We start from the raw sequence: 21,694 nt of genomic DNA, 5'->3' as shown, positions 1-21,694 counted from the left end.
TGAAAAATTCCTGTTTGATGTGAGTTTTATGTTGGAAGAGACCTTGGAGGCAATTTAGTCTAAACTCCAATATAGCAGAGGAAAATCCCACTAACACTGCACTGTAGCTAAATCAGAACAGGACAAAACACTAGGTTGCTTCATTTTGCAAATGGTAGGCCTATTGATTGGGTTAGCATGACTAACAAAAATAAGATAAGCTGAATGTGTTGGCTTCATTTACACAAACATAGCCTTAGCTTATGACAAAAATTAAAATGTAAACTAAACTATCACTGAAGTTTGAATAGAATACTCATCATGTGATTACTAGTAATAACCATCCTTCAAAACTGAACACAGGGTTATTAGACCAAGAATACTACTGAGAATAAATATACTTCTAACCTTTCAAAAGTAATAGAATTATTATAATCAATTATAAAACCCTGATGTCCTTGTCAGGATATGACTGAATTGTTCTGTTCAGCATGACATTTCTTATTTCACAATAATTTAGGAAGTATTATTAAGTAGTAAGGAGTCCTGTCCTTAGCTGATGAACTTAACAAGACCAGATTAAGAGAAATTTACTGTCAGAGATGTAAAAACTCTCTATTCTTTTTTTTTTTTTTAACATCTTTATTGGAGTATAATTGCTTCACAATCGTGTGTTAGTTTCTGCTTCATAACAAAGTGAATCAGCTATACATATACATATATCCCCATATCTCCTCCCTCTTGCGTCTCCCTCCCACCCTCCCTATCTCACCCCTCTAGGTGGTCACAAAGCACTGAGCTGATCTCCCTGTGCTATGCGGCTGCTTCCCACTAGCTATCTATTTTACATTTGGTAGTATATATAAGTCCATGACACTCTCTCACTTCGTCCCAGCTTACCCTTCCCCCTCCCCACATCCTCAAGTCCATTCTCTACGTCTCCGTCTTTATTCCTGTCCTGCCCCTAGGTTCTTCAGAATCATTTTTTTTTTTTAGATTCCCTATATATGTGTTAGCATATGGTATTTGTTTTTCTCTTTCTGACTTACTTCACTCTGTATGACAGACTCTAGGTCCATCCACCTCACTGCAAATAACTCAATTTTGTTTCTTTTTATGGCTGAGTAATATTCCATTGTATATATGTGCCACATCTTGTTTAGCCATTCATCTGTCGATGGACATTTAGGTTGCTTCCATGTCCTGGCAATTGTAAATAGTGCTGCAGTGAACACTGTGGTACATGACTCTTTTTGAATTATGGTTTTCTCAGGGTATATGCCCAGTAGTGGGATTGCTGGGTCGTATGGTAGTTCTGTTTTTAGTTTTTTAAGGAACCTCCATACTGTTCTCCATAGTGGCTGTATCAATTTACATTCCCACCAACAGTGCAAGAGGGTTCCCTTCTCTCCACACCCTCTCCAGCATTTATTGTTTGTAGATTTTTTGATGATGGTCATTCTGACTGGTTTGAGGTGATACCTCATTGTAGTTTTGATTTGCATTTCTCTAATGATTAGTGATGTTGAGCATTCTTTCATGTGTTTGTTGGCAATCTGTACATCTTCTTTGGAGAAATGTCTATTTAGGTCTTCTGCCCATTTTTGGATTGGATTGTTTGTTTTTTTGATATTGAGCTGCATGAGTTGCTTGTATATTTTGGAGATTAATCCTTTGTCAGTTACTTCATTTGCAAATATTTCCTCCCACTCTGAGGGCTGTCTTTTCGTTTTGTTTATGAAAACTCTCTATTCTTAAAGGTGCTTAAATATATCATATTTTTTTAGATTTTACTTTTTTTTCTAACTTACCTTTCAAATTATGTTGATATTCAATGGTCTGTTGTAGCCCATTTATCATATTATGAAGAGTAGCACATTCTAAAACATAAAAGATAAATTTATTTGAATATTATTTGCTTTCATTTTGGAATTATTATCTCAAAGTTGAGATACTTAAAATAATATTTAATTGACAATTATGAGACTTAATAAATCAACCAGATATCTCAAAATAAATTATATAATAAATACTTTTTAATCACTCTTTAAGCACTCTTTAGGTCAAATGCACTCCAGGATTTAGTAATGAGTTTTCTAAGGCACGATAAACCCAGTATAGTAGGGATTCCCCACCATGTGACTTAGTAACATCTGCCCTAGAAGTAAGGCACATTTGGACATGTCTGGAGAACTATGAGGTTTGTATCCAAGTGAATTTTCCATAAAAGAACATTCTAAGGAAAGAGAGTCAAGGAACGTTAAGTTCTGTTCAAAAATAGAGCTGATGAGATGGTGTCATTTGGGAGAAGACAATGCTTTTCTTCCTCACTGTCCCCTAACCTGTCCTCTTTGCCTGAGTCCTAGGGCAAGGGAGTAGTAATAAAAGGAGTAAAAACTCAATGTGCTGAGTTACAAGGCATCAGCAACTTTGGTGCCAATGTCTTCTTGCATAATGGGAGATGGAATCTCCTTTGCAAGCATTAGTGCCCTGACATGTGCATATAAGCTTTCAGTATACCCTTGGTTATCACCAGCAACAGCTGATGGTAGCAACAGTGGTGGAAACTTCTGTAACTTTAATCAGTCCACTTGGCTGTAAGCTCCAGGATAGCAGGGACTATTTTCTTTTTTGTTTACTATTTCTCCCTAGTACTTAGAACAGTTGTGGTCCATAATAGTCTTTCCATAAATATTTGTTAAGTGACTGATTGATTGACAGGCAATATCATAGTAAGAAAGGAATAAGTGGAGAAACTGTGGTGTGAAAATAATATTGTATTGATATTCAAAGTGCTTTGCAAATATTAAATCATTTAATCCTCTTAACTCTTTGACATTGGTCCTAGTATTTGCCTCATTTTACATATGAGGAAATCGATATGGAGAAGTTTAGCAAATTATCCAAAGTTATAAATAGTAGATGGTAGAGCTACAACATGAACTCCAGCAGTCCAGCACCAAAGTCAATGATTCTAACTACTTTACTACCACCAAGAAGACCAGCGCAAGACCACTTCTTCAGAGTAATTTGAGTAGGTGGGAGGCCCTGGAAAGAGGGCAAGAACAGAGCCAGAGACAGACTCTGTGATAGTTATTGCTATCACATTTTTACTATAAATTTGAGAAACCCAGGTTGTACTAGTTTAAGTTTATAATTATACTAGCTAAATATATAATGATGAAAACTTCATAAAGAATAACAATATTTTTAAAAAGAAAGATTAGGGCAATTTCATTCTTATGTGCTTGGCTTAACAGCTAATAAATATTGAACCTTATGCTCTTTCTTTCTGTTTTAGAGGCCCACGGCTGATATTCAGGCACTATGCATTAGTGTGACACACTGACTAGTTTCCATTTTACTTGGGTATCTGTTTTGATGGTTAAATATTAAATACCACATTTGTGTCTAACAATAAAAATTGTCTAGGTATAATAAAGTACTATTATTGAATGTTTACCCTGCCAGGCATTACACTAAGTACCTTATAAACATCATAATCAGTATTCAAACTGATACTGAGAAGTTGGTATAATTATTGTGATTTTGCAAAGGGAGGAAGTCACCCATAGAGGTCTGGTTATTTAACAAAGATTCCACAGTATATGGAAGGTCTAGTTTTGAACATAGGTTTTTCGCATTTCAAATCCTGTGCTCTTAATTCAGTACTTCCTCAGGAATTGTAGGATATGCTGATGAAACCATGAAATTTGGAATCAGAGGAACCAGATTAGAGTTTTCTTTACTTTGTAGCTATGACACTCTGGGTAAGCTACTATTCTCATATATTAGACTGTTCTGACAAACAAACGAAAAAATATACTTTCTAAAATCACTTACAAATATGCAACATTGTTATTGTTGTTGTTACTATTTCTCTCCTCTCTGTCCCATAAAAATTTGTATATATTGCTTTTCTCCATTGTTCACATTAGATTTTAGTTATTTGTGGTTTCTCCCTCTAGATAGTGAACTCTTTCAGGTAAAGATATTTATTTTGATATTCCTTGCTTCTAAAGTGGTAACTATTTCATAGGTGTTCAATAGTTTTTATATTTATTAACTAAGTGAAAGAACCAGTACTGTGAGGGGAGAATTCAAAACTTCACCTTTCAGTTAGAGGTCCTACACTCAGTCTCCATGTACTTTTTTCAACTACACTAATAGAAATGAAAGTATTTTGTAGAAGTTAAAATCTTTATGCAAGTATAAGGTTCTACTCCTCCGCATTCCCCCTCTACCTTCCCCACCACCAACTCAGACAAAGTTCCCACCGTCCTCCATTTTTTTTCTCTTGCTGTTTCCCAGTAATAGAATGATGGTTAAATGACAACTGACATTACCTACTTCATGTATGGTACTGTATTAGCTGCTACAATTCAAAATGGAGGGATAGATCCTGCCATCACTTGTCTTTGTGCCTTTAAAAGCATGAATCCAGCATTTATGAAATATGGTACCTCAGTAATCAGCAAATTGAAAACAGAGCCCTGAAACTGAAAGTATACTGAATGTTCCCAAAATGTGTATTTTCAAATTTAGAACACAAGGTGGCTCTCTCAACACACTTTTTTTTTTTTTAAAACAAAGGAAACTGGCTCCATAAGGAATTCTTCAAAAGGTATCAATAGAATACCATTCATTATTTTAGAATAATAGCTTTTAATTCTCTTTGCAAATCTTTACCTGCATTATCATTTCTGTTGGACTTTACAGTGTAATTTGAAGTATACTATCTTATCCAATTCTTAAAAACTAGAGCTCAGAATATTAAGCTACTGCTTATACTGTATAATTTAGTAAATCAGTGATTATTTTGAGGTCACATTTAGGCTCTATCATTAACAAGCAATTTGGGCATTAATATCTATTTCATAAAGCAGTTGGAAATATTAAATAATTATGTATGACAAGGTTTTTTTTTTTAATAGTATATGATCCTCAATATCAATATTATACCATCTTGAGCTGGCAAAGACATTGTTTATCTGGTATCAGGTGAAGAAAGTAAAATATCAAGATATCATTCTTTATTGCTGAACAAGTCCAATCATTATATGTAGTTTGTTCTTCCTCTCTAAGTGAATTAGTGCACATTTTGCTTTCTAAGATATTCTCACTTGTTCTTTCACTTATACTGCGTATTATTCAGCAAAAAGGCCATTAGATTTAGAATAAGTATAACTGGATTTTAAAGAAGTATTTGATGATGTTTTTCAAGTAATACATACACATGAAACACAAGTTTAGTGAAAAGTGACTATCTCGCCAATCTCTGCCTCAAAACTAACCAGTTTCCCTCCCCTCAAAGCAACCACTGTTACCCGGACATTGTTTATCTTTCCAGAGATATACAAATATATAGGGGAGAGGGTGTTTGTGTGTGCATTAAGATATATTTTTATAAAAATGATAATATACTGTTGTGTACACTGTTGTTTTCATTTACTGTATGTGGGAGATTATGTTATATTATATAAAGGTACTTCATTTTTTTAATCAGTTACATAGTATTTCGTTAAATAAATATACCATAATTTATTTAACCAGATATCCACTGATAGATGTCACTCTTGGAAAGGCTTTCTCAGTTCTTAAAAACATAAAATCAAAAACCCCTATATTCTCTTCCAGTTTTTTTAAAATTGTGGCTTCATTTTTTTGACCTTTAATTAACTTTATTTTTTAGAACAGTTTTAGATGTACAGAAAAATTGGGAAGATATTACAGAGAGTTGCCAAATATTCTATACCTGGTCTCCCCTATTATTAACATCTTACTTTAGTACAGTATGTTTGCTATAATTGATGAACCAATGTTGATACACTATTATTAACTAAAATCTATGCTTTATTCTGATTTTCTTAATTTTTTTTTTATAGCTACTTTATTTATTTATTTATTTATTTATTTATTTATTTATTTATTTATTTATTATTTTTGGCTGTGTTGGGTCTTCGGTTCGTGCGAGGGCTTTCTCTAGTTGCGGCAAGCGGGGGCCACTCTTCATCGCGGTGCGCGGGCCTTTCACTATTGCGGCCCCTCCCGTTGCGGGGCACAGGCTCCAGACGCGCAGGCTCAGTAGTTGTGGCTCACGGGCCCAGCTGCTCCGTGGCATGTGGGATCTTCCCAGACCAGGGCTCGAACCCGTGTCCCCTGCATTACCAGGCAGACTCTCAACCACTGTGCCACCAGGGAAGCCCTGATTTTCTTAATTTTTACCTAATGTCTTTTTTCTGTTCTACGATTCCATTCACAATACCACATTACATTTAGATGTCATGTCTTCCTTGGGTCCTCTTTGCTGTGATAGTTTCTCAGAGTTTTCTTGTTTTTGATGACCTTAACAGTTTTGCAGATTACTGGCCAGGTATTTTGTAGCATGTCCCTCTATGTGAATCTGTCTGATGCTTATCTCATGATTCGATGAGGTTATGGGGGGGAAGAACATAGAGGTAAAGTGCCATTTTCATCACATCATAGCAAAGATACATACTATCAACATTACACCCAGTTGACCTTGATTACTTGCCTTAGGTCGTGTATGTCAGATTTCTCCACTATATAGTTACTCTCCACCACCTCCCTTTCCATCCTGTATGTTTCCCTACAGTGAAGAAAGTCACTGTACACAGCCCACACCTCATGAGTGGGGTGTTATGATATACTTCCTTGAGGCCAAGTCACTTACATAAGTTATTTGGAATTCTGCAGAGATTTATCTCTTCACCCCATTTATTTATTTATTTAATCATTTATTTATTTTTTAAAATATTTATTTATTTATTTATTTATTTATTTATTTATTTATTTGGCTGTGTTGGGTCTTCGTTTCTGTGCGAGGGCTTTCTCTAGTTGTGGCGAGCGGGGACCACTCTTCATCGTGGTGCGCGGGCCTCTCACTACCGCGGCCTCTCTTGTTGCGGAGCACAGGCTCCAGATGCGCAGGCTCAACAATTGTGGCTCACGGGTCTAGTTGCTCCGTGGCATGTGGGATCTTCCCAGACCAGGGCTCGAACCCGTGTCCCCTGCATTGGCAGGCAGATTCTCAACCACTGCGCCACCAGGGAAGCCCTAATCATTTATTTTTATCAGTATGTACTCATGGATATTTATTATATACTTTGAGTTATAATCCAATACTACTTTATTTATTTTGTTGCTCAAATTGTTCCAGCTTTGGTCATTGAGAACTTTTTCACTTGGGTCCTTTATCCCTTTAACATACTCCTATCATTGTGGAGTTTTTTTTCTTTTTGAGCACTTGCTTATTTTCTGGTACTACAAGATGCTTTAGGCTCATCTTATATATTTCTTGCCCCAGTCTTAGAATCAACCATTTCTTCAAGAAGCCCTGGTTCCTTTTATTATAAGACGGTATTAGAAACCAAGATCTTGGTGCTAGGTTCGTTTGTTCCTACTGATTTTATGCCCTCTCAGTTGACGTAGTGAGGAATTATATGTATACAGCTTCTTCTTCTTCTTTTTTCTTTTTCTGATGCCCAACTCTTTATTAGTAAGGACCCTCGGTCTGGCAAAGGGAAGGCTGGGATGGACAGGACTAGCATCTGTCTAGGGGGATCTTCCTGGTTATCAGGTGGCTTCTGCACGCAGGTGTAGAGGAAATACCTTATGGATGAGACCCCCACAGAGGGCAGCACTGTGACTGGCAAGCAGCAGAGGTAGGAGGGGAGCCCTAGGCACAGCTGGGCTCCTGGGACAGCAGGGCTTCCATGCTGGGCACAGACGCACCTTTGGGGAACTTCTCTAACTTCCAGGCAACATCGTTGCAGCACACAGAGCCCAGGTGATGAGCTTGGAATCTGTTGAAAGCAGCGGTTGTCGGCGGGCTAGGGCAAGGCCTTCCACAGGAAGGCGCAAAGCAGGTGCATCTGCGTGCCATTCATCACACACTTCTGGAAAAGCGTGATCATCTTTAATGAGCTTGAGGGAATTCAGGCTCTCTTGGTACTTGGTGTTCTCCTGATGCCTGGAACTGGTTGTGTGGGAAGCCCAGCACTACCAGGCCTGGGGCAAAGTTGCCGCTGCAGCTGGTTCATCTGAGTGCAGTCTCAGACCTTTGTGCCGCAGAGCAATGCCGCTTTCTCAATGAGTAGCACCGTGCCAGGCTGGGTGCCCAGGCTCCCAGGCTCCCTGAGGGCTAACGGGTGCACAGAGAAGGTGTAGAGCAAGGAGAGGCAGTGGGGATGGAGGCTGCTGGGAGCTGAGCAGAGCGCATGGCGTGGACGTCCAAGAAGCGAGGGGAGAGCTTCAGACTAGAACAGCCCATTTTTAACACTAAAATTTTTGACCCATCTGAAATTTCTTCTGCTGTAATTGTGAGGCAGGAATTCAACTGTACTTTTTCCATGTGTTTGAAGACCTGGATTGAGCCTTGGATTTGCCATTTCTTTTTTTTTTTTAAGAGTTTTTTGATGTAGACCATTTTTTTAAAAGTCTTTATTGAATTTGTTACAATATTGCTTCTGTTTAATGTTTTTGGTTTTTTGGCTGTGAGGCACGTGGGATCTTAGCTCCCCGACCAGGGATTGAACCTGCACCCCCTGCGTTGGAAGGCGAAGTCTTAACCACTGGACCGCCAAATCCAGGGAAGTCCCTGGATTCGCCATTTCTTAGCTGACTGGACTCAGACAGATTACCTTCTTTTGTTCATGTTTCTTCATTACTGAGGTGGAATAGTAATACCAGTCCTATCTGTCTTTCAGGTTTATATTAAGGATAAAATGAAACGATAGTCTGGAAAGTTCTATGTGAATTTAAAATATTTTACAAATGTAAAATCACTGTTACAGCAAAAAGCACACTCATTAGAATTACTATTTCTGTAGGCAGCAAAGAACTAACCTTCTTTAATTGCGACCTCCTTTGTTTGCATTACTTTCAATAAACAGTTAGCTTTTTCCAACTGCATATCCAGTATATTGTTCTTTCCACTGGTTTCTATCATTCTCTATAGAAGAAACAGAATACATATTATCACTAAATCAATGCTGCTATTTTGATTTTTTTTTTACCTAAGGATATGAAGACTAATGAAAATACAAACCACTTAATACCTGAGAGTCTAATAATTAAGCCTGGCATATATTTTTAAATAAGCCAGCTTTCTAATTTATCTTTAATTTAAAGAGTAACATGGTAAAAAGTTAAAACAGATGAACACTTATGAAAAGTTATAAAAAGTAAAAATATGATCTAATTTGAACCTCCTTCTTTCCAACGATTCAACCTCCAGTCCTACGATTAACAATTCCTTATAAATATTTCCAAAATATTTTATGACTATACAACTATAGGAAAGGGTCATATTATACTCTGTTCTGTACCTTGGATGTTCCACTTAGTACTATTTTCTTGGAGATGATGTCACATAAGCACATAAAGGTCTACCTCATTCTTTTTAACAGCTGCATTGTTTCATTCATGAATATAATTTATTTAAATAGTTCCCTATTGAGGAAAATTTGTGCTGTTCCCACTTTTTTGCTATTATAGACGATTTATAAATATTCTTGAACATATCTCTTTGATATCTTTGTGAATAGTGTAATAGCTGCCATGTCTCCTTCAAGCACCTTCAAAAATCATCAATTCATGACCTGTCCTGTATCATCTATACCTCTACCCATTCCCTAGTCTCACCACTTTTGAATTTATCTCAAAGCAACTCCTTGACATTATATTATTCCATCCATAATATTATCATTTATATGCATCTCTAAGAGATGACTCAAAAATACAATCACAATACCATTATCACATCAAAAAATGAACAATATTTCTTATTTAAAATGTCTAAGAATATAAGAGCTAATTCCAAATTAATCTTCAAATACTTTGTACAAATTCCTCTCCCACCAAAGTGCTTATTTCCTTCTCTTTCTCTCTTACTTTGGTCAGAATCACTTGGTTAAGAAATCCCAAGATCATTGTTGAAAAAAAAGCTCATGTTATCTCAAAATACCCATCGTCACGAAAATTCTTTCATTATGGCAATACTACGTTGTACAGAGGAAAAGAAGGAATAGAGAAGGATGATAAGAAAAGGAGAGAAAATAGAAGTAGGTATTATTCCCCCTCCTATTCCTGTTTCACAAATCCACCTCCCAAGTCTTTAATTTATCCATCTACATTTCTCAACAGCTATTCCTACTCCTCTCCCAGACAGAGGAGGAGAGAAAAAGCCTAATATATACTTGTGGGTATGGTCTACCATGTACTTTGTTCAGAGTTGGGGAGGGGGACTTTAAACAAGTCTGCTTTTAGGCAAAAGAGAAGAAAAAGGGAACAAATAAAATAGGAAAGACTAAAAAAATTAAGAGTTAGTCATAATGGCAAGAGACTGAGGATTGAGTCTACTTCAATTCTTACTAAACCATTCTTGAATTTATGGACATCCTGGGTACTTACACATGTATTTCCCCTTTAAGTTTAGCAAAAGTGTATCATTATTCGTTCCCTTGCCCCCAAAACATTTTGATATATTAGTATAAACGAGCCAAAACCACATGTTTTAAATACAGATTTTAAAAATGAGAGAGAGGGGCTTAGCAAAATGTATTTCCATTATTTTTTCCTTGCTTATTTTTTTGTACATTTTTTTTCTTCCCAACTCCCTCCATTGGCAAAATCTGTTCCACTTTTCCTTATATTCTACAATTGTTTGATATCATTACATACCTTTTCTATCTGTGAGAAGTCATTTATAAGTTTGTCAATATTCACATTGCTAATCTTTTTCATACATCCTTCACTGCTTGGATTCATATCTAAACTAATGAAGAGTAGATAGTGTTAAAACAAACAAACAAACAAAATACAAAGCATATAATAGTGGTAATAGCTCAAATACTAAAGTTTCTGTACTTCACTCATGGAGTACCTACTTGAGCTCCATCGCACTCAGAGAATTTTTATTATACCCCCAATATTAACCATGGTCAAATGAATTAAGGCTTCTCCACTCCTCTCCACACCCACACCAGCCAAGTTTTCTCTAAACCAATCTAAAATTAGTGCAATGATATGTGCATATTTAGAAATTATTTGTCCCTATTAAACAAAAAACAAATTATGCCACTGTTCAACACTCATCTCTTTGCCATCAGTATGGCTGTACTTAAAATCTGATGCATTACTAAATCTGATGCATGACTTTTAAATATAGGTATTCTCAATTTTAAATGTTTATAATATTTAATTATCATGCCACAAATATTTTTTGCTGCATTTCTTGGTAGTCTGCCTGTTGCTAGGAATTGAACTGTGTCTCCTCCAAAATTCTTATGTTGAAGCTCTAAACTCCAGTGTGACTGTATTTGGAGATAGAATCTTTAGGAGATAATTAAGGTTAATTATGGATAATTAAGGAATGAAGTCATAAAGGTGGGGTCCTAATCTAATAGGACTGTGGCCTTATAAGAAGAGGAAGAGAGAGAGTGCTCTTGTTCTCTCTCCATATGTTCACACTGAGGATAGGCCTTGTGAGCACACAGTGAGATGATGGTTGTCTGAAACCCAAGGAGAGAGCCCCCTTGAGATATCAAGCCTGCTGGCACCTTAATTTTGGACTTCCCAGTTTCCAGAACTATGAGAAAATAAACTTCTCTTGTTTAAGCCACTCAGCCTATAGTATTTTGTTATAGCAGCCTGAGTAGACAATACAATTATTGAATATTTTTAATATTTTGTATGGTAACCTGTTTGGTAAATAAAGGACATAAGGAAATTAATATGCTCAAAGCAATCGCTAAGTATTTCTATTCTCTTATTTTGTATAAGAATACTTTGGGATATAGCCAACTAACTGTTGAAGTGAAGAATGAGTTTCAGTTTTAGTTCTATGGAACCAATCACAAGAAATTCTGCAGAATTCCAGAGGTAAACTCATTTAGTTAGGATGGAGAAATTGACTTTTGCAAAACAGTAAGCATTTACATTTGAGGGTGGGAGAGTGTCTAGAAGAATCAGGATTAATATAATCTAAAAGTATGAAATACTTGTCTTTAGACTTTTCTCTAGCAAAGAGGAAGGAGAAAATACAAATTTGAAATTTAGGTAATCTAGACTGAGGAAAGGGCATGTGCCAATGCCTGGTGTGTGAAAGTGGCAGTGACAAGTAGTCCAAAGTAAAGGTAAGTAAAATTCCTAAAGTAATTACTCAAAGTAATTTTGGGGACATATTGTTTAGAATGAGGTACACCAAAACATAGATATTGCTTGACAATTTGTTACTTCATAAAGAAATCCCATTTCCTTCCTCTTTTTATATTGCATTAACAACTATTAGTGGTTTTCAATCTGAATTTTAGCTGTGTATTTTCAGTTTATTGAATTATTATCCTCTGTATCACATATACTAGTAAAACTCTTCAATAGTTAAAACTTGATCCTTAAGACAGGAGACTAACTGTAATAGCAACCCATGATAAATGCAGTAAAATTCCTTTTGGGGTAAAATTTAGAAATCATTATGATTTGATATACTGTTTTTGAACTGTATACTGTTTTGATCTATAGGATAATCTGAAGTAGTTAATGATGCAAAATCCTCCCTCTCAACTTTTTTTTTAGTTCTTAACATTTTATTATATTTTATTTTACCCACCCCCCCGACCCTTGGCAACCTCAAGTCTGTTCTCTATGTCTGTGAGTCTGTTTTTGTTTTCTAGATAGGTTCATTTATGCTATATTTTAGATTCCACATACAAGTGATATCATATGGTATTTATCTTTCTCTTTCTGACTTCCTTCACTTAGTATGATAATCTCTAGTTGCATCCATGTTGCTGCAAATGGCATTATTTGGTTCTTTTGTATGGCTGAGTAGTATTCCATTGCATATATGTTCCACATCTTCTTTATCCATTCATCTGTTGATAGACATTTAGGTTGTTTCCATGTTTTGGCTATTGTAAATAGCACTGCAATGAACATAGGGGTGCATGTGACTTTTCGAATTATAGTTTTGTCTGGGTATATGCCCAGGAGTGGGATTGCTGGCTCATACGGTAATTCTGTTTTTAGTTTTCTGAGGAACCTCCACACTGTTTTCCATAGTGGCTGCACCAACTTACATTCCCTCCAACAGTGCAGGAGGGGTCCCTTTTCTCCACACCGTCTTCAGCATTTGTTACTTGTAGACTTTTTAATGATGGCCATTCTGACTGGTGTGAGGTGATACCTCACTGAAGTTTTGATTTGCATTTCTCTAATAATTAGTGATGTTGAGCATCTTTTCATGTGCCTACTGGCCATCTGTATGTCTTCTTTGCAGTTCCTAACATATTATTATTATTATTTTTTAAATTAATTTATTTAAAATTATTTATTTTTGGCTGTTGGGTCCTTGTTGCTGCACACTTGCGGCAAGTGGGGGCTTCCCTTGCGCAGCTGGGGCTCTGGGCGCACAGGCTTCAGTAGTTGTGACACACAGGCTTAACTGCCCCCGTGGCATGTGGGGTCTTCCCGGACCAGGGCTCGAACCCGTGTCCCCTGCATTAGCAGGTGGATTCTTAACCACTCCGCCTCCAGGGAAGTCCTGTAGTTCCTAACTTTTAAATGAAAAAGGTTTTACTAGGGTTTTGTCTCAGAACGTGTCTCCTGAACTAAACTCATTTTAATTTGAGCTTGATTTTCTCCCAACTCCTCCCCGCTAATGAGACCCTTGAGGTGTTTTTAAACCATCACTAATATCATAAAACCATCCTTATAAAATCATCATTAACATTCCACTGGCTGTTATCACATGCTGTTCCTTTTGTCACACTGGCCAAGCCATCTGATTGTTTCTAAGTGTCTTCATTGCCCCTCCTCCGATGTACGAAGGACAAGGTCAAGATCTTTTCAGTCTGTATGGTCTTCTTGCCCAGTGAACTAGGTGACAAGCTGGTGATTCAGGGATCGTCAGATTCTTGGTGGGAAGCAGGGACTGACTTGTGACCTCCACAGCCCCAAATTCAACCATCCGCACAGTGGGCGGCAGCCCCATTTCCTTCCGTGCCCTCCTCCTGTGTCGCCGCCTTGCCCTCGCCCCTACCCTGCTCAGGCCGGCCCGCGGCAGCCCAACGACAGGCTTGTGTTATCTCCCCACCCCCCCTCCTTGCCGCCCTGCATGAATTCACCCTCAGTCCTGAGGCCCGGGGATTCCAGTTTCCTCCACTCGCATCCTGCTGTCCTTAGGAGTCCAACTCTACAGCAGGACCAGCATCCTCAGGCGTGGGAGAAGTGCCTGGGTCAGAACTCTGTTCTGAACCAGGAGACTGTGAGGAGATGTTAAGTAAAGAATAGTCACGGAAAAGGGAATTCCGAACCCGCCCACGAAGGGTCTGGAGCGTACCTGCCGTCTCCCACAGTTCTCTCGGTCTCCCGGCCCCGCCCCCCGCAGCTTCCTCCCGGTGCTGGTCCGCCCCTGACTGCTGTCCCTTCCCCGGGAAGCGGGTTCCCCCAACAATGGGCCCGCCCTTCTCCCGGTCCCACCTGTGCGCTGCCCTAGGGCCCCTCCTCCAGCCTTACCTCCTTCAGCCTTACCTCCTTGGGCTTCTTAGGTATTTTCATGGAGTTTCTAGAATATGATTCAACACTTAGTGACTGTCAGATCAATAATTATCTCCTGAGCAAGGAATAAATCACATTGGGTTAAGTTTTGATTAATGAGTCAGCACTATTGAATAAATAATAATCCATATTTATTCTAGTAACATAAAGTAGGCTTATAAAGTACCAGACACTATGCTAGGTGATGGAGATGAAAACGTGGATACAGTGCATTCTGTGCAGTCTAGAGTCAGTTAATGGATATGATCTCTCTTCTACAGAGTTTTGTCTTGGTAGCTTAGTGGTTAAGGACATGCGGTCTGCGTGGATCCAACCCGCAACTCTTTTATTTACCAGCTGGGTGATCGATCATGGGCAAGTTCTAAATTATACCTGCTTCAGCTTCTTTGCCTGTAAAATAGACATTAATTTATTAACATCTACCTCATAGGGCTGTTGCAATGTTTAAATGAAATGATACATTTTAAAAGTGCATAATGCACTTCCTGGCATAAGGTAAGTGTTAAAAATATTAATTATTATAATTAAAAAATTTTTTTCAGTGACTGTTTGGAAGTATATCCACTGCCAACTTTGCCTTATCTACTTCTGTTTTTTTTTTTTTTGAGTAGGAGATGGGAGATTTATTTTTCTTAATTTGATTTTTCTATGAAACCCAAAATTTGGCATGCAGAAAAATGTAAACTGTAATAGGATAATTCGTACTTTATTATTTGAAAGGTATTATAGCATGGTGGCAAGAGAACTAGATGAAAGTGGGAAATGTGGCGGGGGTGGGGGGGTGGGGGAAATCCTTTTTATGTTGCTAACCTGTTAGTAATTTGGGAAGGTTGGACTTCCCAAGTCTTTTTTTTTTCTTTCATTTAAAAATAAGAGAGGTAGACTAAATAACAGAGATAAAATTTTAAGATTTTTAAACTAGTCTTATGATAAGACATTGCTCATCAAAACGTTTTGAAAATGTCATTTTCTCATGCTTATTACCTCATTTATTTCACAAAATTCACACGTACACACACACATAATTTAATTTTTAAAGATCTTTCAAGAGATGAAACTTCTGGCTACCCAAGGAGGCTTTCCTTGACATTAGTAACAACACATAGGGATATTGAAAATGGCCTTTCGAATTGCTGGTTTTATCCAATTAGTGTATATATATATATATATATATATATATATATATATATATATGCATATACATATATATACATATATATATATATCATGTTGTATGTCACTTGTATCATAATAAGTTACTTAAACAAGCCCATTTTAAGATCCAACTAAAATGCTGCCTTCTCCATGATGCATTCACTGATCATATCAATCAACATGACCTACTTTTCCTTGCTCTATGCTTTCATTACACTTTGGACCATGCTGGACTTCTTTGGCATTTGTTAGGGCTGTTTGAATTTATATCTTATCTCTCCTTCTCTCCTGTTGCATTATCTGCTCCTTGGAGAAAGAAATCTAGTGTATGTGTGTGTGTGTGTGTGTGTGTGTGTGTGTATTTCTCCATAGTGCCAACATAGTCAGAATAAATGAATGAATCAACATACCAGAAATAAATCATGAAAATTTAGCTTGATTTTTCTAGTTTGAAATGAGTCATAAGCTTCTCTTCCAATTTATAGGTGTTAGCATTTTTTGGAAAGAATCCTAGTGAATTCGAGATATATCTGTCAATGAGAAACTATATGAGCTTCCCACAGTTGTATTCACAGTTTTATTCATCAAATACCATCTAATTGAGAAACAGAATGGACTCACTGAACATTTGCTCAGAAACTGCCTGGAAAACCGTAAGAGAGAAATAACTTATGTTACTATGCCGTACTAACAAAGGGAGTGTAAAGAAAGTAATGTTAGAATCCATTAAAAAGTACCTTAATTTGGAAAAATAGATGCATATGCACCCACACAATTGAAAAAAATTAGAAGCCACCGATTTATGAATGTAAGTATCTTAAGATGAATGATACATTGATGTTTTTCCAGGTTACAAACAACAGCATTTATTAATTCATTCCTAAATATTTAAGTACTTGCAAGGTACCAGCTACTGAGGGTCTAGGTGCTAAGGAGAGCAAGACAAATAAGACATTCTCCTTCTGCTTTGGAGCTTATAGTCTCACAGGACTGCTTTTTTAAAGACCATCAGCACTTACCAATCTATTTATTCAAAAAATACATGTTGAGCACCAACCATATTTGGGGATCTGTGAGAACACTAGAAATGAACAAAACAGACATGGTCCCTGACCCCAGAGGACCTACAGTGTAGAGACGGAGATAATCAACAAATAAATAAAGGATAAATAAAAATTATAATAAGTGCAAGGAAAGAAACAAAAATCCATGATGTTGATTTAAAAAGTGAACAGGAGTTGCTTTAGGTATAGTGGTCAGGAAGTGTCTCAGAGCAGATAAGGTGAAAGCGAGACCTCAGTGGTACATCAAAATGTTAGCTGTGGGCAACAGATAAATACTAGGGTTGCTTTTTTTTTTTCCTTTATTTTTTAAACCTCCTGCTTGCTCTCTTGGCACACTTCTCCCTGCTCTTATCTCTGTGTTTATCTGATTCCCTTATTTCAATATCTGCTATTGAGCCATATTGTCCTGGCTTCAACTGCAACTTCAGGTCCCAGTTCTGTGGCTCCCTGGTTCTCAGCATTACCTGCAGTAACTGGGTAAAATACACCCTGGGCACCAGGTCTGTGACCCTATGAAACTATGTTGGCTGGACTCACCTCCATCCATCCTCATGTAGAGAGAGGAATTTGGACACGATCCCAGGATAAATCCTAAACCATGGAATACTTGGACTACTTTTCTTGAAACAATCAGCCTTATATATGTAAATATTCCATCTCTAAACAAGTTTCTGTTAAAAGTAGAATCATATAGCTAACTGGGCAGAATTTGTATTTTTGGTTGAGGACAGAAAGTACAAGTATTCTATTTAATTTATTAAGAAGAAATCAATATACTTTAGACAGTGAGCTTATGGTAAGGGTGACATATTTTTGTGAAAATTAAGGAATCTAGCCACCTCTTAGTGGCTTGGTCTTCCATAGTTACTTGGAGGTGACTATGGGGTACTCTCAGGAGAAGTCAGATTTTTTCTCAAAATACAGTTTTAAGTCTGTACAAGTACATAAACAAATGATCCATGATTACTTTGATGTCATAATGTAGCATGAGTTTAATGATTTGGGTCTAAAATATTCCTTTGCTCCCAGAGAAATCAACTTTTTCATAATATACCTTCTTAGCGATAACTCGGTTGGGGGAGAGGGAATAAATAGACTTTTAGGTGTACCTAGCTTCAATCCTGGCTCCACACCTATGAGCTGTGTGATTCTAGGCAACTCAGTTTATCTCTCTGCCCCTTAGTTTCATAATTTTCAAATGGGAGCAAACTTCTGAAGATTGTGGAAGAGCTAAAATGAGATATTATATCTTATCAGGGCAGGCTTAGAGTATGCCAGAAGTATTTGTTGAATGGATGAATGAACCAATGAACAGTGTTAGTTCTGAATCAGTAAGCTATTGTAGTGTAATAAACTACTCTAAAACTTAGTGGTTTGAAACAATCATTTATTTAGCTAATGCTATTTCTGGTCAGAAATTTAGACTGGGCTCAGTGAGTAATTTTTCTAGTCTTGCCTGGGCTCCCTTATGTACCTGTGTTCAACTGTGGATCAAGTAAGTGGTGTAAGTGGCTTTGCTGGTCTTGATTGGGCTCTCACATCTTGGGATGTGAATTGGGATGGCTTTTCACTCTGTAACTTGGTCTCTCATCCTCAAGCAGGCTTGACAAGGCTTGTTCTCAGGGAGTGTCAGGATTTCAAGAGAGGAAGCAGAGGCATGCAAGGCTCTCTAGCGGGTGAGGCTCAACACTGCCCCCAACCACTTCCTCACCGTTTTGTTGGGAAAAGTGCATTACAAGACCACCCAGATTCAAGTGGTGAAGGGACAGACTCCACCTCTTGATGGCAGGAGTTGCAAACAGGGTGAATACAGGAAAGGCAATAATTGCAGCCATTTTGCAAAAAAAAAAATTTTTTTTTACCAATAACTATCTTTAGGTACACCTGTCAAAATAAAATAGTTGTAGAATGCATACTTAAGTAAAGGGGATACATGGCCTGATGCATATAATAGTTAAGTTTAAGTCCAAGTTTAAATCCAAACTTGGAAGACATCTGCAAAATGATTTTTGTATAAGAAAAATTGAAATTTGGTCATTAGTTCTAATGGTGGTTAGATAGCAGAATGAAATGTCTTTTGAGGCAACTCCTAGTTTTAATCATCCATGTAAAGGGGCGTAAGTATCCTCCTAGGCAGTTGTAAATAATCAAGCAATATTAAAAAGAAATGGAGAAAATGAAGAGTCAGGTGATTCTTAAAACAGAGCTAGGCTTCTGGTTCGAGGTGGCTGCTGTTGCAGGGTGGACTATGGCAACTCAGGAAGCCAGTCAGAGGAGAGCAATGCTTTGGACTTGCAATCAGCTTATGACGTAAGGGATTAAGTGTTGCAGAGACCCAGCCAGGAGGCCAACAGTGAGGCTTTTAGCTCTGAGGAATCCCTTTCTATTCCTTGCTCTTCTGATGTGGATCCAGCCCTGTGGCTGACAGGGTCATTGTGCTCCGGCCTGGTGTCAGCCCTGAGCCTCAGGTGGGAGAGCCGAGTTCAGGACATTGGACCACCAGAGACCTCCCGGCCCCATGTGATATCAATTGGTGAGAGCTTTCCCAGGGATCTCCATCTCAATGCTAAGACCCAGCTCCACCCAACAGCCAACAAACTCCAGTGCGGGATGCCCCATGCCAAACAACTAGCAAGGCAGGAACACAACCACACCCATTAGCAGAGAGGCTGCCTAAAATCATATTAAGTCCACAGAAACCCCAAAACACACTGCTGGATGTGGCCCTACCCATCAGAAAGATAATTTCCAGCCCCACTCACCAGAACACAGGCACCAGTCCCCTCCACCAGTAAGCCTACACAAGCCACTGTACCAACCTCACCCACTAGGCGCAGACACCAAAAACAACGGGAAATATGAACCTGCAGGCTGCGAAGAGGAGACCCCAAACACACTAAGTTAAACAAAATGAGAAGACAGAGAAATATGCAGCTGATAAAGGAGCAATGTAAAAACCCACCAGACCAAACAAATGAAGAGGAAAAAGGGAGTATACCTGAACAAGAATTCAGAGTAATGATAGTAAATATGATCCAAAATCTTGGAAATAGAATGGAGAAAATACAAGAAACATTTAACAAGCACCTAGAAGAACTAAAGAGCAAACAAACAATGATGAACAACACAATAAATGAAATAAAAAATTCTCTAGAAGGAATCAATAGCAGAATAACTGAGGCAGAAGAAGGGATAAGTGACCTGGAAGATAAAATAGTGGAAATAACTACCACAGAGCAGAATAAAGAAAAAGGAATGAAGAGAATTGAGGACAGTCTCAGAGACTTCTGGGACAACAATAAATGCACCAACATTCAAATTATACGGGTCCCAGAAGAAGAGAAAAAGAAAGGGTCTGAGAAAATATTCAAAGAGATTATAGTTGAAAACTTCCCTAACATGGGAAAGGAAATAGTCAATCAAATCCAGGAAGGGCAGAGAGTCCCATACAGGATAAATCCAAGGAGAAACACGCCAAGACACATATTAATCAAACTACCAAAAATTAAATACAAAGAAAAAATATTAAAAGCAGCAAGGAAAAAGCAACACATAACATACAAGGGAATCCCCATAAACTTAACAGCTGATTTTTCAGCAGAAACTCTGCAAGCCAGAAGGGAGTGGCAGGACATATTTAAAGTGATGAAAGGGAAAACCCTACAACCAAGATTACTCTACCCAGCAAGAATCTCATTCAGATTTGATGGAGAAATTAAAACCTTTACAGACAAGCAAAAGTTAAGAGAATTCAGCACCACCAAACCAGCTTTACAACAAATGCTAAAGGAACTTCTCTAGGCAGGAAGTGCAAGAGAAGGAAAAGATCTACAAAAACAAACGCAAAACAATTAAGAAAATGGTAATAGGAACATACATATTGATAATTACCTTAAATGCAAATGGATTAAATGCTCCAACCAAAAGACGTAGACTGGCTGAATGGATACAGAAACAAGACCCATATATATGCTGTCTACAAGAGACCCACTTCAGACCTAGGGACACATACATATGAAAGTGAGGGGATGGAAAAAGATATTCCATGCAAAGGGAAATCAAAAGAAAGCTGGAGTAGCAATTCTCATATCAGACAAAATAGACTTTAAAACAAAGACTATTACAAGAGACAAAGAAGGACACTACATAATGATCAAGGGGATCAATCCAAGAAGAAGATATAACAATTGTAAATATTTATGCACCCAAACTAGGAGCACCTCAATACATAAGGCAAATGCTAACAGCCATAAAAGGGGAAATTGACAGTAACACAATCATAGTAGGGGACTTTAACACCCCACTTTCACCAATGGACAGATCATCCAAAATGAAAATAAATACGAAACACAAGCTTTAAATGACACATTAAACAAGATAGACATAATTGATATTTATAGGACATTCCATCCAAAAACAACAGAATACACTTTCTTTTCAAGTGCTCATGGAACACAGAGCCATGTATAGATCATATCTTGGGTCACAAATCAAGCCTTGGTAAACTTAAGAAAATTGAAATTGCATCAAGTATCTTTTCCGACCACAACGCCATGAGACTAGATATATATTACAGGAAAAAAACTGTAAAAAATACAAACACATGGAGGCTAAACAATATGCTACTAAATAACAAAGAGATCACTGAAGAAATCAAAGAGGAAATACCTAGAAACAAATGACAATGAAAACATGATGACCAAAAACCTATGGGATGCAACAGAAGCAGTTCTAAGAGGGAAGTTTCGAGCAATACAATCCTACCACAAGAAACAAGAAAAATCTCAAGTAAACAAACTAACCTTACACCTAAAACAATTAGAGAAAGAAGAACAAAAAAACCCAAAAGTTAGCAGAAGGAAAGAAATCATAAAGATCAGAGCAGAAATAAATGAAAAAGAAATGAAGAAAACAAT

At 37.6% G+C, this 21,694-nt stretch overlaps 1 protein-coding gene across 1 annotated transcript in view; it reads right to left on the bottom strand.

The window, feature by feature from the left end:
* CCDC152 (coiled-coil domain containing 152) overlaps nt 1-14,360 on the bottom strand; it is a 35,097-nt gene extending 20,737 nt beyond the window's left edge. Inside the window, exons 1-4 of the mRNA XM_068535294.1 lie at nt 14,342-14,360; nt 10,684-10,777; nt 8,848-8,953; nt 1,791-1,859 (exon numbers count right to left, since the gene is read on the bottom strand). Coding sequence (XP_068391395.1) covers nt 1,791-1,859; nt 8,848-8,953; nt 10,684-10,770 — 262 coding nt within the window. The 5' untranslated portion in view covers nt 10,771-10,777; nt 14,342-14,360. The remainder of the gene's footprint in view (nt 1-1,790; nt 1,860-8,847; nt 8,954-10,683; nt 10,778-14,341) is intronic.
* Nucleotides 14,361-21,694: the final 7,334 nt, after the last annotated feature.

Source organism: Eschrichtius robustus, chromosome 2 (genome assembly GCF_028021215.1).
Source record: "Eschrichtius robustus isolate mEscRob2 chromosome 2, mEscRob2.pri, whole genome shotgun sequence".
Classification (NCBI taxonomy): Eukaryota; Metazoa; Chordata; class Mammalia; order Artiodactyla; family Eschrichtiidae; genus Eschrichtius; species Eschrichtius robustus.
Note: the sequence above shows the minus strand (reverse complement) of the source record. Positions and strands in the feature narration are given on the sequence as shown.